The 16,838-nt window shown below is 42.0% G+C and overlaps 1 protein-coding gene across 1 annotated transcript; it reads right to left on the bottom strand.

Annotated features, from left to right (window-relative positions):
• Positions 1 to 11,926: 11,926 nt before the first annotated feature.
• PCDH20 (protocadherin 20) lies at positions 11,927 to 16,269 on the bottom strand. Its single transcript, XM_065423305.1, has 2 exons — positions 16,117 to 16,269; positions 11,927 to 14,611 (listed from the first exon to the last, which is right to left on the bottom strand). Exons 1-2 carry the CDS (start codon positions 16,267 to 16,269, stop codon positions 11,927 to 11,929), a joined length of 2,838 nt encoding a protein of 945 aa, XP_065279377.1.
• Positions 16,270 to 16,838: the final 569 nt, after the last annotated feature.

Here is a 16,838-nt window from a genome sequence, read left to right as displayed (position 1 = left end):
TTAGCCAGAGTACCAAGTGTGTTGTATTCAGAAGGCAACTGTTGTACTCTCAAAGAGCCTGGGAAATGCTTTTTATTTAATTGTTACATCAAGAACAGATGAAACCAGATTTAGTATTGTACTCAGAGAATACCTAAACTTTCTATGTCTCATCTCTCTCTGTAGCCCACTTCTTCCTGCCTGTGCATTTCCTGACAGATACTTAAAGATAGATCTACACAGAACAAAAAGCAAAAAAACCCAACCAAACAAAAAAACGGTGGCAGCGAGCCTCCCAGCCTGGGTCAACTGAAACAGCAGCGTAGACATTTGGGCTTGGGATGGAGCCATGCTCTGAGACCCTCCCGCCTTGCAGGGTTACAGAGCCTGGGCTCCTGCCTGAGCCCAAATGTTTACACTGCTACTTTTAACCCTACAGCACAAGCCCTGAAAGCCCGAGTCAGTTGACTTGGGCCCTGAGGATATGTCTACACTGCAATGTAAGCCCAGGGTTAGTAGCACTCAAGTTAGCAGATCCTGGGTTTGTTAATCTAAGGCTTGAGCATCTAGACTCATTTGTAACCCCAAGTTAGGAATTCTTGACTCCTGGGTCCCAACCTGGGCCTCCAGAGTCTATACAGCATTATGCGAGCCTGAGTCCAACCAGACATATCCCAGACTTCCTAGCGCCCTCCCAAAATGTGGCCTCTCTAGCCCTTTGTTCACGATGCAGTGTGGAAAGCTTGACTGTCCACCAAATTTGACTCTTCAGAGGACAAAGAACATCGGCCTGTGGGATTGTGGGATACTTTTGGCGAATTCTCAGAGTATGAGTTCAGTGGGGCTTTGTTTACACTGCAAAGTAATCTGGTTTGAACCTTGGGTCCCAGCTCAACTCAGGCTTGGCAATTCCACCCCTGTAGGGTCCTGGAATCCTGGGTTCAAGGCCTGGGTTATCACAATTTGAGTGTAGATGGAAGGGGTGTTAAGCTTCAGCCTGAGTTTGAACCCTGGTCTTACGTTGCAGTGCAGACATACTTGCTGCCTTAGGTCTTGTTTTGCTGTGTTGACATACTCATGGTGCCAAAGGATGGCACTATGCCATAGCAAACATGTTGGATTCTTCTTTATTCTGCAGCATTTTAATTACACAATTCTTGTGAATCATGTTGTATTGGTATTTTGGTTAAAGCCCCAGCTTCTGGAATCTTGTTACTATGTTAAAATCTCAGCCTTCATTTTGAATAAAAGCCATTATGGCTGCAGGGAAAACTTAAGAAATGTGACCTAAATGTACTCTCAGAGCTCAAAAATTAGAAGACAAAAAAATCTCATGATTTTAAAATCAGACTCATGATTTTGGGCACCCAATATATGGTTTATGAATATGTGGGGTTGGCAATAGTAGGTCCTTGACAAGTCAAAATGTCATGACTATAGAAGGCTCTTGTAGTTACATATTAGATCATTGCTTCCTGTTTTTACCCTTAAACCTCCCCTTTGAAAGTCAAAGCTTTAAAGGGCAACAATCAGTCTGCAGTCATTAATACCAGTTAGGTTTTATGGTACTCAAAAACCTGGACCTGCTTCAGGTATACTACTGAGTTCCTGATTTGTCTTCTCATCTTTCATATCAGCTCTTTGTCTTGGGGTGTAATATCCATGATAGTATATTACATTTTAAATGGTAATATTTTTATATTTCTCAGAATTTACTAGAGCCTTTAAGGTGTCTTTCTGATTCTTTTTGAACTTAGATCCATTTGAAGGGCATAGTATACAGGATCTAGGAGCATTTTCTTTGATCAGCATCACAGCAGGTCCCACTTACCTTATTCTCATACTTGTACCTGCTGAGGAACATTCAAGTTTACTGACCTGTTGTAATATCTTTAATGCATCTGTTTATGAGCTATCTGCTTCTTCTCAACGGAGTACCTGTTGTTTGGCTTAAGAAAGCCAGATGCAATTGACTATCTTTTTAAAAATATGTATGTATTCATTCATTCATTCATTCATTCATTCATAATTGGATGGGAGATTCCAGATTAGCTTCTAGGATATATTTCTGTATATATAGTCAAGAAGGATCTTCATCACTCTCTTTTAATGTCTGGAGTATATTTTTGAGTTTGACCTGTTCATTCTGCAGGTCCTTTTGTCCTTGGGTACTTTGGACTGGATGTAATATGATCAGAGAAACCTAATGCTTTGTAAAAGTTTCCAACCTTGCACTAGTTTATTGTAGACCATTATCTGAAAACACTTGCTAAGGAATTTCATGTCTTGTGAAGGTAGACTTCAAATGTTTTGCTCAGGTCATCTTGTAGAACACTCAACTCACAGCACTCTGAGCACAAGTCAATTACCACTGAATTGTCTTTGCCTTTAAAGTAAAAGCGAAGTTGATACATTTTGCAAAGGTCTTTCTGTTACTTGCTGAAGATGTAATGATTCTATAAACTGTTGTGTTCAATATGTTTGACACAGAACATTTTAGAACCATATAAGGAATCTGTGTGTTTCTGTCAGGCTGATAAAGGATTTCTCTGGCTCCTCTTTTGCATATTTCCATATCAAAATGTCCTTTGGCATTGCAACATAGCATTTTGTTCCTTGTACTGTATGGAATCATAATCTTTTCCTCTAAGAATTGCATCCCTAGCACAGTGTAATCTATCATGAGTAGACCAGTGAAGATGGAGTAGCAATGAGACTTCTTTCTTTGCCTTTGTGCATCTACCATGTATCATTTTGCTTGAAGATTTGTGGGTGTCAGCATTCTCATAAACAGCAGGTATACAAAAAATGTTACTCTTGGCAAATAAGGTCTCCAATCCACTTCACTGGTATTGTTACCCCAGTTATTTGCTGATTTGTGAACATTCCAGTGAGAAAGTTTTCAGGAACAAGGGTGCTCAGAGAAAACAAAGCAGTTGGCTCAGATAAATGTGTATGAGAGTGTTCCCAGCAGACGTGCTCTTGTAGCTATTTGCATGGGTTGGGAGTTTGGAAGGAGAAAGGTGGTACCTGGCTACTGGGTATCTCAAGACACAGTATCTCACTGCGGCAGCAAGCAAAAACAGAGTTGAGAGGTGGCTTATTCGAACAAAAAACAATATTGGTTTCACTCATAGACACTAAAAACATCTGTGATTTGTACAAAAAATGTAGACATGTGCAAAGCTATATTAATGAAACCATGGGTGGACAAATGCTTTCCTGTTACACTTGTGCAACTCCACTGATGTCACTGGGATTAAGTTTGAAAAGTTTTCATTGAGGGCAAAATGTGGACCTATGCTTGCACTAAACTGTAGGCTACTCCACCATAATAGTATATGTGAAGCCAGAGGCTTTTATGATACGCATCTGGGCTGGCTTTTCTGGATACTCGGTCTAGCTGAGCTGGTAAAAAGTGGGCTGGCTATTCTGGATGTTTCCCTGAAATTAACACCCAGCATTTAGTTGTTTTGTATTTAATTAAAATTAAATGTAAAACCTTACGTGTCCACTCAGGTGAGAACTCATATGAATACGTACCTGGATGGCATGGAAAGTGTCTTATTCAAGAGAAAGAAAAGGTATAAAAAGAAGCACTTTAACTATAGCTTCAAGGGGAACTGCTCTTAATACTTTCCATGCTGTGTCCTTGTGCCAGAGTATCACATCTGATTACATTAGCCAAATAGTTTCACTTTATTAGTGTAAACTTTGGGGTTTTTTAGAGGGCAAATACATGGAGAAATGTATGTTAGGTATTTGGTATCTTTAAAAAAAAAAGAGTTATCAGATATGTGATCAGTCAAACCACTAGACCCACTACAGTCTATCATATAAAATTATGTTATTGAAGAGGCACTAATGAAGCACTTTTAGTACCAAAAGTGAGATGTTAGTATCAGAAAAATAGTAGGACCCTTTAAAGTTCCTGTCTCTGATCTCCTCAGAGCTGCTGCAGCCTGGATGGGAAAATGCTGGTGATTTTGGTTTTCTTTGTACAAAAGAATTATGTGAGTTGATGAAAATGCCCTTAACTCATGAGAGGTCAAATGGGAGTGGAGGATGCTCAGCTCCTCACAGGAGGTGCTCAGTACTTGAGGCCTAAAGTACTGGATTATTTGAATTAACTTGTTTCAGAGTGGAGTTGAGGCATTTAAGTAATTAGATATCTCATGTTGATTTTAAGTAGATATTTAACAGAACTTCCAGGACTTAAATATGCCCTAACATTTGGGCTTTTCCTTGTAGAGCAGTGGAGAAAGTAATCCAAAGTCTCAGCTGTACAAAGCTGGGGGCCAAATGATAAAATAGCTACATTTATGTGAGTAACCGCATATTTGCTGTGACTCTGATTTTTCAGTACACCTGTTTCAAAGAAAAGTAAATTAATGATTAACAATTCAAACCTATTTAATTCTGCTGAATGTACAGCTGTTCTCAGAGAAAAACAATAACAGTTACACCTCACCCTCACCCTCCAAAATATATATATAGGTTGCATGCACTTTCCCCCTCCCCCTGAGTCAACCAGAAAAAAATAATGTGCAGGTAGCTTGTAGGTAGAATTGCATGCTTCCCATTTGAACAGAAAACATCTGCAGGATACCAAACATCCTCTTTCTTATTAGTGCAATGAAATATTTAATGAAATATAGGAGAGAAGAGCTATAGAGTTATAGATTATTTGGAAAGTCAGCTATAATATTTGTATACTGATACAAAATAAATAAGGATCTAATTTCAATAACAAAATTCCACTGTTCCTGTGGACACACCATGTCACAGTAGCAGCATGTACTTTGGCTGAGAATATTCAAATGTTTCTAATAAGACCTGTTTTGTACTGTGTTAGCAAAAATGAGCTAGCACAACATGATAGCATGATGGAAAGTTACCAATAAAAGAATGCTATTATTATAGTGCAACAGACCCTTTAAAAACATTCCATCCTTTATCCTCTTTACAACGTTGACCTCCTGACAATGCGAGTCATTTACTGCATTTTGTATTAGCATTTAGTGTCAGAAAACCTCAGTACTGTGCCAACTTACTCTTAGGGTCAAAGAAAGATGAAAGGGGACCTTAACACTGCTGGGGATGCTCAGCAACTCCAGCAGAACCAGGGTGAACCTTTATTTAGCTTATGACCACTTCCTTTCATTTCTCACAGGTACTGCCACTGCTCTCTTTAAGGGACTTTTTCATTTTGACTGCATTTAATTAACTTTGCTATGTTCTGCTGTTATTCACTTCAGTGCCTAGTGAAGTGCAACACATCTCCGAAAGCAGCACTTGTCTGGTCCTTTGGATATCACACAGCTCTTTTATTACTTTATTCTTCTAAAAATGTAGCCCAGGGTGTGATATGGAGGAGGGGGCTAACTTGCACTAAATAACTTTGTATTCAATCTACCATTTTAAAGGGCTTGCCATATTACTAAATGTACAGGATCACACTTCCTGTATGTGTTCTGCAAGCTTTGACTGAAAGGAGGTGGCTACAGTCAAAAAAAATAATTCTACAAAGTATTTTTGTCACTGCTTTAGAATAATTCATATAGCAGAAGCAGCGTACTGGCCTGAGACTTAAATTCCATTGTCTCTGCACTGAGCCTGTGTGATGTTGGGCAAGCCACATCACCTCTCTGGGCATCTGTTTTCCCTCCCACCCTGTCTCATCTACTCAGTTGTGAGTTTTCTGGGGACAGGTACTGTCCCTCATTATATGTTTGTACATTACCTAGCATGAAGGGGCCAAGATCTTGGTTGAGGCCTCTGGGCACTATAATAAGATAACTAGTAATAACTGAAATACTTCACATATCATAGTTTCTTGCAGCTCCTCAAAATGCTTTAACTATCATTATACATAGCACTAGTCTAATGCAGTCACAGTCAGCTAACTGGCAGCATTTAACTAACACATTCGTGTGTGTGTGTGTGCGCGTGCACGCGCGCCAAGGACACTGGATCAAGCTCCTAGGCTTGCAAAAGTACTTTAGAGGAGCAGTAATCTAATGAGGAAAGCAGAGGAACTGGAGCCAGGAACAACGGGGTTGTAATCCCAGCTGCATCTTTGATTCTGGGATGAGGGTAAGTGATGTAGGCCCCATATTTTCTAACCTGAAGGGAGCCACTTTTATTTATTTAAATACACATTTGAAATTGTTAACCTTAACCTCTATGGGCCAAATTCTTCCCTGATTTACACCCTTCTATGGAACTGCACAAGACGTAATCAGGGCAGGATCTGACCCTCTGAGTGTTTGTTTCCCCATTCTGTACACTCACTCCATTGACTTGTGGTGAGGATTAATGTTTGTGCAGGGCTCTGGAGATGTAAAATATACAGCATATCCAGAAGGATGGAAAACTGAGTTCACCCTGCAGGGATTGAAACCCATGGTCATTCCAACGATTGTGGGAACATAATGTCAAGCCTGAACACAAAGTCAACTTCTCTATTTGAACATAGATTAAATGATCCCACATAGTATATTTGAGTCATAACCTAAATGCCTGCTACTCAAAATACCTAGTTTTTGATGGATGTAAGATAGCAATGTGAAAACCTGCAAGTCAAACACTAGGCATGGATTTGTTTTCACAGGCAGTGAGATAAATGATTGAATGCATCATAAATTATTAAAAGGCTCTGTATTAAGAACAATGTTTTCTTAGCACCTGTTGTATACTTAGTGTTCTGTTTGTTTCTTTTCAGAAATATTCAGAACTGTATCATTTGGGTTTTAAACCCCACTAAGTCAAAACTAGTCTAAAACTCTAGATGCAAATTCTGAAACTTTGGTTACAAAGTGTTTGACAGATAACCTTTCTTTGTAGGAATGAAAGTATCTTTGTTTTCTAGCATTTGAAAATCTTTATTTGTTCTTCCTTACTTGCCAAATTCTGTGAGTTTCTCTGCATCGCTGTGCAGATGTCAGGTTTATCTCCCTGGCAGCAGCTTCAGTCTTGTACAGAGCATGAAACAGAAGCAGCTACTCTGCATGCACAGTTATTTTTAGACACATTTTAACCTAGAAACCTTTAAATTATGACATGCTACAAATTATGAGAAACTTCATAACTCTGAATGACTTATTATGAAGTAGCATGCTAGAAGTGTGCAAAAGGCTCCCAGAGATCATTTTCCAGTCCATTAAATGAAAGACTAATTTTTAATAAAGTAGAAAGATCAACGAGTAATCCTTAATCCTGTGAGAAGTCCCATTAAACTGATAGGCTGATCCTAAAGGTGCTGAGTACCTGAGGCTTCCATTAAAATTTCACAAAACATCTCATTTAAAGATAGATACTTTTCAGTAATAAAGGACATGAATTTACTCAACGATCCAAACTCCAGCTTCGTTGGAGACCAGCGTGAAGCAAATGTCTGTTTCAGTGGAATCAGTGTGTATTTTGATGTATTGTTTTTAACTGTAAGTTAATTTTGTAAATATTAATGCATATGAAAATGAATGATTGCTAGACACAAAACTGGTGACAAGCACAGTACAGAGCAGGTAGCAGTCACTGTACAAGCTCCATTGCACAGCTCTGTCAATGCACCTGAGTCTTGGAAAGAAACACCCTGCAGTTTCTGTCACTGACCTTTTTTGAGCTGGAAGTGCCATTTATGGCAAATTATGCCAAATTGCAGGGTGTTTTTGTAATGCAGGCCACTGTTCACTGAGAGCTAGGATGAGCTCAGACCAGAAAATTCATTTCTCTTTTGACCACTTTGAACATGAGTCTCCAGAAGTGAAAGTTTAGTAGGGAATTAATCTGTTCATATTTTTGAACTAGGGTATTTTCATTAAATCTTCCGAAACTGAAAAATTAAGAGTGAAATCCTGGCTGCATTGAAGTCAAAAGCAGTTTTACCATTGACTTCAATGGGCTTTGGATCTGACTTTGTAGGCATAGTCATACATTTGAGCCCTGATTCAGCAAAGCACAGGTTTAAGTGTTTTGCTGAATCAGGGCCTTGAAGCCTGCATAGGCCATCAGATAAAACGGAGTTTCAGTGTTAGACATGGGGGCGAAAGCAAAATGGTCTCCTTCTCGTTGCCACACTTTCAGAATGCATCCCTTACTGATATTAAAACAGGCAGCGTTTAGCTAATTTTGCATCAAAACAATAACTTCAAAGCCTCATGGAGCTACCATCTTTTTAGAAAGATCAAATGGAATAAAAAAAGAGAAGAACCCAAACTGATTTTCTATGCTCACCTCCACTAGGCTCACAGCCCATTTCTTGTCCTTTATTTGCTAATTCTAATTCAAATACATTTTGCATTGCAATGCTACGGTGTCTTTGGCAGCATAAAGATTAGGGCCATCTCATTTTTTATTGAACTGGAGAAACAGCACCCACTCGCTCACAGATTGTTCAATGGATATTGGGATTCTTAATGAATGGGACATTTATTTTCATGCCAGCTCAACTACCAGCATTGACAAGATTAGCATACATTTTGGCAACTGCACTAACACAAGGTGTTAGTAAAATGGGACTTTTATCTTTGAATCTAATTTACTTTAGCTATACTCATTAAAAATGTCTTTTGCATGAAAAGGATTTCTGAAAGGGATATTCTGTCAACAGCAAGGTCTACAGAAAAGTGCCTCATTACTGGTATCAACTATTCTGACACTAGGAAATTAGAAGCCCTCTTTTTTTAAATGAAAAACATCTACTGTGCCATGAGTTTGAGATAATACCTGATTGTTTTGTCATGGATATGATTAACCAAATTGTTGCATGGCTGGTAGCTTTTTTTACCTGCTGCCAATTGCATAGTTTTGAGTTAAAAAAAACCCAAAGGACCCAATCTTGCATGCTTTATCCTCTTCTGTGGGACTACCTGCATGAAGACTACTCATGGGGTGGATTATGACACCTTACTGACACTGACTAGCACCTGCCACCACAAATAGCCCATTAAAGTCAATGGGACTATTTAAGAAATAAAGGCTTACCTTTACTTCACCACAAGGTGTGATTGCAAACTGATTTACTTAAATCAGGTGCATACGACTGTGTGGACACTCTTATTTCAGTTTAAACCAGGCTAATTTTGGTTTATCTTAAATTGATTATGAACGGGTTTAAAATAAACTAAAATAAGCCAGTCTTAAACCAACGAGTTCAATTCAATCCGTGCAAATCCACATGTAGACAAGGCCTGAGTAAGAATCACATAATCTGGTGCCCTGTGTGTAAGGGTTGTAGAATCAGAGCCATGATTTTACGTTTTAGTTTTTTCTTATTAAAAGTTTGGTCCTTGTTCCTGCTCCCATTTAAGTCAATGCTATAATTGTCATTGACTTCACTGGAAATGAGACCAGGCTTCTAATTTGAATAATACAGAAGTAATGCAGAAAATGCTATTTTTCTTTTGCTTAACATGCTGCTAGACTGAATAAATGTAGTATGGAGAACTAAACTTTTCCACCAAAGCATCAAAATGTATAATAAAGAACCCAATTACAAGGAATTAGTCATATTTCTTCTGAGATAATAATCAATGTCTTTTTCATGACATGAATTTTCATAGATACATGCCATTTTCATATATTAATAATATTAAAAGAAACAAAACAAGGTGATAAACCATAAGCATTTGACAGGTAGAATTAATTTTTTCATGGAACACAGCCATCAAACTGCTCACAAACAAAAAATGTTCTGAGAGTATATTATAGAAATGTTAATACTAAGAACTAGTTGAAATAAACCTCTGAAAATAAATTCATTTTGATAATAAGGTGGTTTGATAAAATATGGGCCAGATTCTTATACTTTCACTCATGATAAGTAGCACCTTACTCAGCAAATAGCCTGCAGATTTCAATGAGTCTACAGTGGAGTAAGGTACTAGCCCAGGGGTCGGCAACCTCTGGGACGCGGCTCGCCTGGGTAAGCACCCTGGCGGGCCGGACCAGTTTGTTTACCTGCTGCCTCCGCAGGTTCGGCCGATCGCGGCTCCCACTGGCTGCAGTTCGCCGCTCCGGGCCAATGGGGACTGCGGGAAGCAGCGCGGGCCGAGGGATGTGCTGGCCGCGGCTTCCCACCGCCCCCATTGGCCTGGAGCGGCGAACCGCAGTCAGTGGGAGCCGCGATTGGCCGAACCTGCGGAGGCGGCAGGTAAACAAACTGGTCTGGCCTGCCAGGGTGCTTACCCTGGCGAGCCACATGCCAGAGGTTGCCGACCCCTGTACTAGCCAAAGTGGGTGAATGTATCAAAATCTATATATAGTTGCACTGCATACTTTAAAAAGCAAGAACCTGATACTGCACCACTTAAGTCAATTTGAGCCTTGCCATTGATTCCAATGGGTGCAGGATAAGGTTCCTAAGAACAATTTTGGAGTGTATTAATTTTTGGAAGTATTATGCTTTTTAAGAATGTGCTATGTATTAAATTAAAAATAAACAAAAGAGTAAATACCTAGGTAATGATGAAAAATTGCTTGTAAACCGAGTGGTACTCTGCTTTATCATTAAAATGTTAGCACCGAGAGAAAAAGTTATTATGAAAATATATAGCTTTAATTTGCAGACATATAAACACTTTTGGTACAGTACAGACATATATGATGCCAGAAATCAAAATGATTAGTTTTAAGCATAACACTTATTTACCTTGTTTACACAGATAAATTTGATGTAACCATCATACAACAGATAGTTCCCAGTTCTTACAATGAAGAGAAAATGATGCATCACTGATAAACCTGCTGCTTTGTTGCAGAGGATGCAGCAAAGAATAAATTATCGAGAAAATATGCCACCAGTCTTACAAATACGATTTTGGAATTGATACAAAAAACAAAACCAATGAAAAGGAGCCTGGAATGGTAGCCAAAAAAGGCAGAAATCAGATCTTTCACATGAAATACCAACCCAGAGAGGAGCAATAGTCAGTATAAACTAAGTTCTAGAATTGCTAATAATGTGAAGTGTTTTTTGTTTTCATCTGACAGATTAGCGTCAGTAGTATCACATAAAAATATCTGTTACACAACCAAAGTGATGGAATACGACTGACAGATTGCTGGAAGAATAAAAATATCAACACTTCTGGGACAACGAAGGATTTAACCATTCCTTTTCTTCTTTGCATCTGGCCATATTTACTGAGATGGACGTGTGTGTGTGTGTGTGTGTGTGTGTATGTTTGTTGTAAGAAATATTAAATACAATTTTTTCCCTAATAACGGCAAGTAAACTGTTGGAGCAATGGTAGTTTGTGTGAAGATATTAAGTCCGTAATAAGTGAAAGATGAAGATGTTACAGCAGTTCAAATTCTGATTACATGACAATATTTTGCATCTTTGCTCAACGGGAATTGCACTTCTTGTTAATGCCTTCTCTATCATACTGTCTAAGTATTACTCATGAGGTAAAAATTCTGTTTGTTTTACTAGTGCATGTTTCCTCCTCTTCTTTTTATCATACAACCAGTGGAATACACATTTCTTTTGTGTAAATATATGTATATCCAGATATGTTTTATATTAAAACCCATAAATATACTTTGCATTAATCTCATGGACAGTACCTCAAACAGTTCCCTGCACAGGAGCATCTCATGCCCTCTTGTGGTTAAAATGACTTTTTAAACGTTTTAAACTTAAGTTTAATTCATCATTGTCTTACCTTCCTCTCTCTGTATAATCACTGATATGATGGGTTTATGATAGCTGCAAATTATGTTCATGTTTTTATAGACTCCTTGCTAGCGGTTAGTACGAAGATTTCATTAAAAAAGCTGTAATCTGAATTTGACTTTAAAAAACCTGTAAACAGCTATTTACAATTATAATATTATTAAGTTATAAATTAGTGGTCCTTCATTGTAACTCCTGTCAACATACCCAATCTGGGCATTGTCCAAGGTTTGTTAGACAGCAGTTTGGTTTATCCACATGGAAACATCAAATATTAGAAATCTCCATTGGTTTCTTCTCCAACATATGAAGGTCAATTCTTCCATTTAGTGGGATTTGTACTTCCAAATTTTCATCTGCTCTGTGATGCCTTTTCCCTTTCCGTAAACAGATGTAAATGCCCATCCCAGTTACTAAAGTGATTGAGCCCAAGCTTATTATTGACAGGGCTACTAAGGTAGGCATGCAAGATGGTGACTCCATTTTTTTATGAGTAGGCTCTATAGATATTTGTGGCTCTTTTTCCTCTATATTAATGTCAGGTTCCTTTCTTAACAAACTTTCAATATAGCTTTCATTGCTCACTGTGTCGTTGACAAAAAGGTTCACCATGATTGTGGAATGGAGGGGCTCTGGATAGCCATGATCACTAACTTTTACGAGTAGCCGGTAGAGACCATAGTCATTCTGCATCAGTGACTCTTCCAAGGTGATATTACCAGTTTTAGGGTCAATCCTAAATGATTCAGGTCGTGGACCTCTTCTACCTATGATGCTGTAAGCTATGACAGCATTCATGCCAGTGTCTTTATCTACAGCATAGACTTCTGTGATGGGAGAGCCAGGAAGAGTAGAAGGAAGTACCAACAAATAAGATGTATTAGACTGAGGAAACAAGACCAGTGGGGGGTTGTCATTAATGTCCAGAAGAAGGATAGTTATTTTGGCAGTAGAAGAAAGGGCAGGATCACCTCCATCAACAGCTTCAACCCACAAGACATAGGAACTTTGCTGCTCCCTGTCGAGGGAGACCTTAGCTCTCAAAACTCCTTTGCCAGTATCTATCACAAAAATATCACTTCCATTTACAACTGAAAGGGCTACCCATCCATTTTGCCCTGAATCAGCATCTGTAACACTGATAACTCCAATTTCCCCAAAACCTGGAAAGTTTTCTGGTACAAAAAAACTGAAATCCTTATTGATAAATCTAGGACTATTGTCATTTTTATCCAAAACTGTGATGGTGACAGTTGCTAGCGATTCTCTGGGAGGCAATCCAGAATCTATTGCTTTAACAGTGTATCTGTATTTCTCTTTTTCTTCTCTGTCCAGCTGAGTGGAAACTGTAAGAACACCTGTAGTTTTATCTAAAGAAAAATATGAAGGGGCATCAGGCCCTAGAAAATAGGACACTTTCCCTCTCTCTCCACTGTCAGCATCCGTTGCATGCAATTTGGTCAAAAAAGCATTGGGAGCATTATTTTCTTCAATAGATAATTCTATTAATTGTTGAGGGAAAACTGGTGAGTTGTCGTTATCGTCCAGAACCTGTACTTTAATTATCTTGTTTACATGAAATCCCTCTGAGTTCCATGCAACCACTGATATTTCATAGAGCTGCTGTACCTCATAGTCTAAAGGCCTTGTAGTCTCTAATAAATATTCATTATTGTATGGTTTGTATGGTGACAGTTTGAATGGCCCATTGCCATCCAAAAAGCAATCCACTTTATATTTTTCATCTGGGTCTTTTATAGTAAAAAATGCTATTGGTGTGTTAACAGGCTCCAATTCTTTCAAGTAAACCACACCTTCTACTTCATTAGCTATAAAACGAGGGACCACTTCAGGGGGTCTCAACATGACTTTGATGATGGACACAAGCACAGTGGTCACAGCAGGGATACAACCAGGACCGTTGGCCAATATAGTCAACCTATGGAGCCGGGGAGCATCACCATCGATCTTACTAGAGAGCTTGATGGCTCCTGTACTTTCATCCAGATGGAACAAGTCTCTTGATGGCTGGGGGACCTTTTGACTGTAAGAGTAAGAGATCTGGGCATTGGATCCCAGGTCCATGTCAACTGCGTGGATGGTGGCCACGTGTGTCCCTGCACTGGAATTCCCATAGACGGTGACGTTGAGTTGGGAATCGCTGAACTGGGGGCAGTTGTCGTTGATGTCACTGATGCCAATGGTGAGGGTGGCACTGCCCAGTAACGGCGGGGTCCCCCCATCCTCCGCGATGATGAGGGTGACATACTCCTCCCTGTCCTCCCTGTCCAGAGCTCCCATAACAATCAGGTAGGGGGTCCTCTCCCCACTCTCATTCTCCTCCACATCTAGGGTGAAGACCCCATAGTCGTCCTTAAGGCGGTAGGTCTGGACCGCATTGGTGCCCAGGTCAGGGTCGAGGGCAGGGTGCTCTATGGCCAGGCGGGTGTCGACGGGGGAGTTCTCGGGTACCCAGAGGCGCATGTTGGGCACGGGGAATCGTGGCGCATTGTCATTGACATCGCGGATGGAGATCTTCACCTTCACCAGGCGGAAGTGCTCCTGGGGCAGCACCAGCACATCCAGCAGCAGCAGGCAGGGCTCCGAGGATGGCGCTGGCAGAGAGGCAGATAAGCCGGCGCCGGTCTCCAGGCACAGCGCCTCGCGGTCGATCTGCAGGGCTGAGGTGTGCAGCTCCCCCGAGCGGTTGTCCAGGCTCACGTACTGGCCGCCCAGCCCCTGGGAGGCCAGGCTGAAGGAGAGCACAGGCTCCCCGCGACGGGTCGGCAGACCCTCCGCAGCCACCCCATGTAGCCGCAGGTCCTGTGCCAGGCTCCCGATGAGCACCCCGGCCGGCAGTCCCTCGTTGAGACTGTAGAAGAGCTCGGTGGCGCGGCTGTAACTGGCAAAGCAGTTGAAAGGGCCGATGAAGAGCAGGAAAAGGAACAAATGCTAGGGAGAGAAAGGCACAGGGGATTAGAGAGGGACTTCCCTGGCACATGCCCAGCCAGCCCACCCTGTCCACAAGCTGCAGCCTCTCTGCGATGAAATGCACCATCTGTGCCCTAGATACACCCGTACCTGCACCCCAAATATACCGCCATGTGCACCACAAATACACCACTACCTACCCCCAAATACACCATGTGCACCACAAATACACCACTACCTGTAGCCCAAATATACCCCAACTGCACCCTAACTACATCACCATCTCCACCACAAATATGCCACCACTTACCCTCTAAATACATCACCATCTGCACCGCAAATATACCAGATAAAAACCAGTCACCTGCCCATCTGTGCTCCAAATATAACACCAACTACCCACAAATACACAACCTTCAGCACCACAAATACACCACTACTACCCCCCCAAATACACCATCATCTGCATTCCAAAACCACCAGTCCAGACCCCAAATATATCATAATCTTACCCAAAATACACCATTTTCACCACCATCTTTCACTCATATTCACCACTCTGTGCATTCCAAATACCCAAACGTTTGCCCCCTAATTACTCCACCAAATACATGAGCTCCTATCCTCAAATACACCCAAACCATCTGCAATAACTGTTCCTCACACGAACCCATATAACAATGTGCACCAAATACACCCTCTGCATCAGACACACCACCATAAGCATCAGATATGCCACCCTCTGCACCCAAAAACGGACACGTGCACCATTCACCCCCCCCCCCAAAGAAACCGCCTGCACCAAATACACCATACACTGTGCCCCAGATGCATTATCCACTTCGCATAGACAGTCTACACCGCCGCATCCATCAAACAGGTCATGCACACCAACTATCGTAACCAAATAGACCATGTCACAGATGTGCCTATTCGCCTCCGATGGCCCTGTTGCACAACCCCCAATGCAGCCCCGTGTACACCAAACAGACTATGCAGGGAAGTTTACCATCAGCACCAAGAACACCTCACACAGGGGAGCAAAGGGGGGCTCCCCGTTCATGTAGCCCAGAGCTCGATGTTCAAGTTTCAATTCCCGTTTAACAGGTAAGTACTGACTCTCACCAGCCCCCTTCTCCCTCCGCAGGACTCACACGAAACGCAAACAGAAGCGCCTGAAAAGATTATGCAAAAGAACTGGCCCTTTCTGATTGCCAAGCCAGCTCTGCATTTGGAAACTGATTCACGTAACTTCGTCTCCAGCCTCGGGGAGTTCTTCTCCCCTCCATTTAAAACCAGTCTCCTGTCAGTGTAATGGCTTAAACGGTTCTTTGACATAAACAAAGACACCCCCCAGCTTTGATCGCTGTTGGTAGAGGTGCTACAGCCAACAGGACCCATTGATCGCTCACGACGAAGTTTAGATCGAGCTAGAGCATTTGCTTTTTTCTTTTTTTTTAAACCCCAACCGCTTCTCCTGGGCACGAGCTCACAACTTGCAGGGCTCCCCCGCACACATCCCCTACCTGCAGGTTTCTGTGGCTGGTGGTGCGCCCAGCGTTGCGTAGGTGCCCCATCTCCAGCTGCCGGTGCCTGCTCCTCGGAAACCAGCTTGTTCCTAGGGCTTGCGAGCGCCTGCCAGTCCCTTGGTAGTTCATTCCCTCTGAAACTGCAGTCATTTAGCTCCTGGTGTGAAGGCAGCAGAAGACACTCCCCTCTCTGCTCATGCAAATCGCTGGGAGAACTTCAGCCAATAGTCACAGGCATATCAATTAACAAAGGGCTCGGATGGGGAGAAAGGGAGCGCGCGAGGGAAAGCGAGACACGGCCACTGGCATTCTCTACTCCGGGCTGCTGTGGCGAGGTACACGAGGAGCCCGGCACGGCGCCCTGTGTGCAGGAGCGCAGAGCCCCGGGGGCGGGAACGCACCAGCCCACCGCGAGGTTTAGCACCGTAATCGCACGGAGCGCGGGGCTCTGCCAGCTGAGCTCTCTCACCAGCTGCAAACCCGTCCAGAGGAAAACGCTGTCAACAGGCGCCACCCCGGTGCATTCCGCGGGGACAGCTGAGACTGTGCCCTCGGACTCGGGGCAGCGTTTCAGAGGACGCTCTCTTTGCAGACTGGAGTTTGGGGGAGGCCAGGAGGCAGAGGGATGCAGCGAGTGCCACTGATGCGTCTCACCCTCCCCAAAGCACTGCCCAGAAATCGGGCTGCGATCCGGACTGAAGCTAGTAGGCAGGCTCGAT

This window comes from Emys orbicularis, chromosome 1 (assembly GCF_028017835.1).
Source record: "Emys orbicularis isolate rEmyOrb1 chromosome 1, rEmyOrb1.hap1, whole genome shotgun sequence".
NCBI classification, from domain to species: domain Eukaryota; kingdom Metazoa; phylum Chordata; order Testudines; family Emydidae; genus Emys; species Emys orbicularis.
The sequence above is the reverse complement of the archived record's forward strand: the minus strand, read 5'-3'. Positions and strand labels throughout refer to the sequence as shown.

Coding starts and splice junctions, on each gene's coding strand:
- PCDH20 (XM_065423305.1), bottom strand. CDS start 16,269: ATGACTGCAGTTTCAGAGGGAATGAACTACCAAGGGACTGGCAGGCGC. Junction 14,612..16,116: donor CCAGCCACAGAAACCTGCAG/GTAGGGGATGTG, acceptor TTCTCTCCCTAG/CATTTGTTCCTTTTCCTGCT.